Here is a 6378-nt window from a genome sequence, read left to right as displayed (position 1 = left end):
TTTGAAATAGTATTTGTATCAAGTATTGAACATTCGTAAAATGGGATTTATAAATTTGATCAATCTGTCGCTTGCCTCTGTACTCGCATTCGGCATTGCTTGTGGATCTCCTATTAATGTCCAAAAATCTACCCAGCGTCTTATTTCTACTTCAGAAGGCCATTCTGAATGGATGACACGAGAGCAGGTAAGGAAACGATTGATTCTATTCATTGCCAATTTTGCTCAAATTTATACTGATGGTTTGCACAATTCATTTGGCCTATTTTGGTTTGATAGATTGGTAAACTGTATTTAGACCATACTCATTTCAAGGACGTCACTGATGGAGGTGTTAGTTATTTGAAGGGCAGTTCTCTTTTGGCTGCGGCTCCAAAAGGTTTGTAATGCTTGATTTGTTTTTGATACCAGTTGAATCTGTTGGCATTGTTGCTATTTAGTTTATCGAGATAAACTTTTGGCATTGTCTAATGGGAAGTTTTGTCCGCGTTAATAACATGGGCTCTCCCGTATTTACCCATTGATTGTGCTTGGTTTTTATAGTTTTCCCTAAAGAAACGGTTGAACAAGAAAAGGTCAAACCAATGATTGATGCCATCTCGCAGAGCTCAATGAAGGAATTCCTGACCAAATTCAGCTCATTCCACACACGGTATTACGAGTCCGAATCGGGTGCCGAGTCATCCAAATGGCTATTAGGACAAGTCGAAGCCATTGCCAACAGTAGCAAACGCGACAATATATTGACTACTGTCAAGGCATTTGAACATTCTTGGGGTCAATCCTCTGTGATTGCTAGGATAGAGGCTGCTGGCGCAAATAGCACTGACAAAGATATCCTGGTCTTTTCTGCCCATCAAGATTCAATCAATGTCAGGGATCCTTTAGAAGGTCGCAGTCCTGGTGCTGACGATGATGGATCTGGCAGTGCTAGTATACTTGAAGCATATACTCGCCTTCTCAAGTCCGATTTTGTTCCTAATCGTCCAATCGAATTCCACTGGTACAGTGGTGAAGAAGCTGGTCTGCTTGGTTCACAAGAAATAGTTGCCGATTACATGAAGCGCCAAGTAGATGTCTACGCCAACTTCAATGTTGATATGACTGGTTTCACTGCAGAGGGAGATACCCCCGTTATTGCCATCACTACTGATTTTGTTAGTACCGATCTCAATGTTTTCCTCCGAAAGACTATCGAGACATACGCTTCCATTAAGTGGGTCGATACCAAGTGCGGTTATTCTTGCTCTGGTAAGATGTAATTTTGGGCTGCTGCCTTTTGGTTTATCTGTCGTTTGATTCTTTTCTAACTTGCTCCATTATACCTTTAGATCACGCTGCGTGGAATGATGCTGGTATTCCAGCAGTTTTCCCCTTTGAAGCTCCTATGGGAAGGCATAACAGAGATATTCATTCAGACCGTGATACCGTTGACAAGGTTGATTTTGGCCATACTGCAGAGTTTACAAAGGTTGTACTTGGATTCGCTGTTGAGATGTCTTTAGCAAAGGTTTAGGATAAATGATTAGACCTGTCAAATGAATTGAGCTTGTATTTGATTTTGCTGTGCTTCAAGTGTTGGGTTTTACTAGTGATATACTGGGCGGTATCAATCCCATACAATGTAGGGGTTGACTTCACGATGGAGTTCCAGAAAAAATAGAAACAGGCAAACGTAGCCTGTTTGGCCCATAAAGCGAATGCTTGAATTAAACATGAAGCGTTGGTTGCAAACTTTCTGTAAATACATTGACAATATTGCTAGTCGCATCAGAAACCATTAGCATTACCAATATTATATCCAAACAAGTACAGCATGCTTGCATGAACCTTTCTCATTTCATGCACTCGAGTTTATAAAGTCCATTTAAAATCATCTGCGAGTGCAGGACTGGCCTGATGAAGTTCCCAAACAACTTGCTCTGGTGATGGCTTAACGCGACCACGTGATTACGCAGTATTTTGAATGCTGTTTTTAGAAACTTTTTATTCCAAAAAAAGGCGAAATTATTTAAAACTCTATGGGCCACTTGGAATGGATGCCAGCAACGACTGCTATGGTAGGACTATGCATTTGTGACTGTTTCTATCACCAATGTGTATGTTTTAGTCTTGGGCAGATGGTGTGTTATGGGTGGTTGAAACAAGGGTGAACTAAAGTTTAGTTGCCAAACTCCACACGGGCTCACAAGGCGGTATTTTCCCCATGGCTGCCAGTTTAAACCATTAGTTTATTGCTGCTTCTATGGTCTGGATTAGATTGGAGGTCATAGAGCCTTGTTTATATGCAACAAGGCTGGATATACCGTTGACCTCGCCAACTGCAACTAAATCATCCTAAATTGCTGATATGAATTTTTGAGCTGAATCAATAATTGTCAATTCATGATTTAAACCAACCATTATTCGTCTTCAACTATTGTAGCCGCAGTCTGTACGAAAACCTGGCCGCCGAGGTAGAAAACCACACTCATCATTAGCCTCAACTTTTGGTCCACAAATTACCTCGGACTCCAATCCAGCTGTTTCTGGTGCAAATTCCAATGCTTCTACATCAACTGCAGTATCTCCATCCCCATCAACGCCCTCAATGGCTGATACCATTGCAGTTCGCGAGAGCAGCCATGCAATTCAACCACCTGCTGCTCACATGCCTTTGGTGGTGAGTTTTTGTTTTTTGTTGATGTTTAACGAGCCCACTCTTGTACGCACTTATTCCTTCCCTAGCCCATTGCTTTTTGGGTAGTGACTGCTCTTTCACTTATCAACTCGTTACTGAGCCAGGGGTCTATTGATATACTATTATACACCCTATCTATTATAATCCTCAGCTATACTTGCTAGGAATAGGTTTACCATGAGCTCATTGACAGCCTGGTTTTGGGATAAAATTATTCGGGCTTGAACCGCCACAATGGGATTTCGGGCTTGATTTATGCACAATAATATGTATTGGCATGGCTTATTCCGAATCATTTTATCTGCTTGATCCTCTTGCATTTTTACCACTTCAAACATCCCATATGAGAAATCTATATTTACCCTTATTCACAAATGTCTTGTTTGTAGCCTGAATCTGCATGCGTGCCCCAGGGACTATCGCCTCCAGTTACTCCTCCTCCAAGCCATCTCAGTGATCAGTCTCGAGTGCAATCTTTGGACAGCAGCTTTCATCTCACTGTAATGGATAATGATGTCTTTGCATTCTATCAAGATCGTCCCCGCTCACTCTCTATTTGCACAACGGCATCAGATGTGGTTGATCCAACCATTGTATCTCCTTTGATGAACTCGCTCCCGGGGGCTCCAATGAATTCACTTTCGGATCATTATGCAGCGCTCTCCATTTCCTTGCTGAAACAAAAGCAAATTTCCTTGGGGTCACAAGATGCTCCAACCATTCGTATTTTGAAGGTGGATGCAGAACAGTCAAATCCAATCTCTACGTTGCCGATAGCCATTGGATCTACCGATGAGAGTTTATCGAGATCGTCGTCCATTGCTATTTCTGCACCCTCTTTTCGTCGTCGAAGTCGATCCATTCTTTCTACAAGCCCTTATCCTATTCATTCCCCACTTGCTGCTAGTCTTTCCATTCAGCCCAGATCTCCAAAACTATCTCACCTCAGCTCTCCACAGTCGCTACTTGCTGCACCAGCTGGAATGGTTCATAAAGCTTCTGTTGCAGCATCCGCCCCAACTCAAAAAACCCCATATATTTGTGTGTCTTGCGGGAAAAAGTACAAACATCCCAACTGCCTAGCAAAACATAAATGGGAGCATACGGACTATTGGAAAGAAACATCCAAATTGTCTATTTCCAAACATCAACAGGTGCAGCTTTTGGAAGCCGCGTCGGTGTTGATTGGGTTTGCAGTCGACCCTTTGCAGTCTTCTAATAGTGTTGATTCAAAACAAACAATGGAGCACGGAATGGGCAGTCCATTTGCTACTGCTAGCAATGATGACATGGACGATGAAACACTAGATGGAGATATGGATGAAGCGTCATCTTCGCTTGATATTGATATCGAGAAACTATCAGATGATGGAAATGATGGACTTGCTGCACAAGCACTAAATATAGTATAATAGCAAATGCGTTTTCAAACCACACTTGCTTTTCATATATCACACACCCCACCATTCCTATTATTATTACTCGACTATTTGCCTTTTTCATTTGTGAATTCTTTTACCCACTGGGCTACTTGAATGTTTTACACAAGTCTTGATTGAACATTTTGACCAACTCATGTGAAATCATTCCACCTTAATAAATCGTTTGTTTATCTGGAGATTGAAACTCGTTAGGTTTTCAATGATTGGAATGTAATTCAGTTTTTGGTGCTTGCATAAAATCGATTCAATCGCGCTTTCGGGCTTGGTTCTTGTTTGATCATGTTCTTTTACATACATTAGTAGATTGCTGATTTGAATGGTAGGAGCATTTATTGTTTATATCTTTTGTATGACAGCGACAAACTGATGTGTTGGCACAACCAGTTTTCAGAACAGTCTAATCTTGTTAATTAAATGTAGGACAATGACACTCGTTTGGTCTTGACACAATCTTTAGCATTTCATTTATAGTGTATTGCTAACCTAAACCCATTATGCAGTTTTACAAAGAATTCACGTTTTGAAAATGCTGCAATCGGAATGTTTCAAACTGAAAAAGTTGGTTAAAATGTAACCAGAAAAATAATTTTTCTCCTGTTTTCATCTCATTGTCGCTAGTTGTAAAATTCAAATTCCAAAGCTGACTTCAAATGAAAATAAACTCAGTGGCAAGCTGGACGGATGAAAACAAGAGTGCTTTAGCTTCGGTTGCAAAAGCGGAGCATATCATGAAGATGGCAACTGGAGCAGGAGGGTTTAAAAAGGAAGGCTGGGTAATGATTGTAGACGAATTCAACAAACTTACAGGCAACAATTACGATTATGGCCAATTGAAAAACCAATTCAATGCATTACGAGCTAAATACAAGCTGTTGAGGGCGATTAAAGATAATTCCAACTTTGGATGGGATGAAGAGTCCAAACTTCCAACTGCTTCGGATCAAGTCTGGGCCGACTTTATCAGTGTGTACCCTAGAGCTGCAGATTTGCGAACTCATCCACTCTACTGTTATGACGATCTGCATGTGATTTTTGCAGATGTCAAGTTGCCCGACAATTTGGCATCGTCGTCTCCAACACCTTCAATCGCTGGATCGCAACAGCCGACTCCGTATCATCACTCACCAGATCTGATGGTGTCTGATGCAGGCGATAAGGTGCTTGCATCGCCTTTAATGCTAAAAAGTACACCCAAAGCAGCCCAAATACCATCTCAGATCGTTACACCTGCTGGATTACCCAGCGCTGCTACCAAGACCACATCCAAACGCCGTTTAGAGTCTACATCTTCGTCAAAATCTCATACGCACGCCGCAGTGGAACAGTCTGCACGGAATCCAACTAGCAATGGCAGCATTCAGGATCAAGAAAACAATCCAGATCTCAATGATCATGACACATATTTTAACAAGCACAAACGGCATCAGTTTACATCTTCCTTGGTCAATGCTTTGCTTGAGCTCGCTCAAAAATCCGGCAGTATCTCTGAATCACTAAACTCTGATTCTTCACCACAAAAGCCAAGCGAGTTGCAACAGGCCATCATAAGTTTTGAAAAAGCATTCCAGACAGAGGTAGACGCATTAACTCGGTGCACCTTTATCCAACATTTGCGCGAAGAGAATGCAGCTGAAATGTACAATGCAATGCTGCCGGATACTCGTCGCGCCTATGTCATGTCCGTCTGTGATCTTCAGTTGCCTTTGTAATAACTGTAAGAACTATACTTTATTTTGGGTTTTTAAAATTGCAGCCCTATCGGATGTTTCAACAATGAATGCAACTATTACTGTTTTGTCGAATTTTAATCTAATGAATGGGTTTGAAACAATATTTAATTTCTTGTAGGAAAAGCATTAGAATCGATTCGTTTAGTAAAAGAATTGCTAATTAGAATCAATTCATTTAGTAAAGAATACAATTTCAGTTGAAACTTCAATTTTCAAAAACCAACATCGAGTTGATAGTTGAAGCTTTCTCAATGACTTCAACTACAAAAGTGGTGGGTATCTCGTACTAGACTGTAATACTGTTGAGATATTTAATAAACCCCACTTTGTCAGTCTCTTTAGTCAACTCTACAGAGTGCTTGTATTGATCCACTTTCAACATTTACTGCTATATTGGACTAGACTAATGGTCGCTCTTTTATCAATTATAAACCCTTTCTAGGAGATAGCCAATGTGCGTATTGAAAAGGGAAGGTCTCCTACAGCCTTTACTGGAGGAATCACCCTTACTCCCCATGTAATGCTG

General features: G+C 40.9%; 3 protein-coding genes across 3 annotated transcripts; all 3 read left to right on the top strand.

Moving 5' to 3' along the window:
- On the top strand, nt 1-1558 carry BATDEDRAFT_19977 (uncharacterized protein). Its single transcript, XM_006679768.1, has 4 exons — nt 1-187; nt 280-379; nt 544-1251; nt 1332-1558. Exons 1-4 carry the CDS (start codon nt 41-43, stop codon nt 1514-1516), a joined length of 1140 nt encoding a protein of 379 aa, XP_006679831.1. The 5' UTR covers nt 1-40; the 3' UTR covers nt 1517-1558.
- A 446-nt stretch (nt 1559-2004) lies between these two features.
- On the top strand, nt 2005-4296 carry BATDEDRAFT_89563 (uncharacterized protein). Its single transcript, XM_006680113.1, has 3 exons — nt 2005-2060; nt 2426-2662; nt 3070-4296. The coding sequence occupies exons 1-3, from the start codon at nt 2022-2024 to the stop codon at nt 4090-4092; spliced, it is 1299 nt and encodes a 432-aa protein (XP_006680176.1). The 5' UTR covers nt 2005-2021; the 3' UTR covers nt 4093-4296.
- Nucleotides 4297-4772: 476 nt separating this feature from the next.
- On the top strand, nt 4773-5831 carry BATDEDRAFT_89753 (uncharacterized protein; the record flags this gene model as incomplete). The annotated part of the gene is made up of 1 exon (XM_006680112.1): nt 4773-5831. One exon carries the CDS (start codon nt 4773-4775, stop codon nt 5829-5831), a length of 1059 nt encoding a protein of 352 aa, XP_006680175.1.
- Between the last annotated feature and the right edge of the window lie 547 nt (nt 5832-6378).

Source organism: Batrachochytrium dendrobatidis (genome assembly GCF_000203795.2).
Source record: "Batrachochytrium dendrobatidis JAM81 unplaced genomic scaffold BATDEscaffold_8, whole genome shotgun sequence".
Classification (NCBI taxonomy): domain Eukaryota; kingdom Fungi; phylum Chytridiomycota; class Chytridiomycetes; order Rhizophydiales; genus Batrachochytrium; species Batrachochytrium dendrobatidis.
This window is presented reverse-complemented; position numbering and strand designations above follow the sequence as displayed.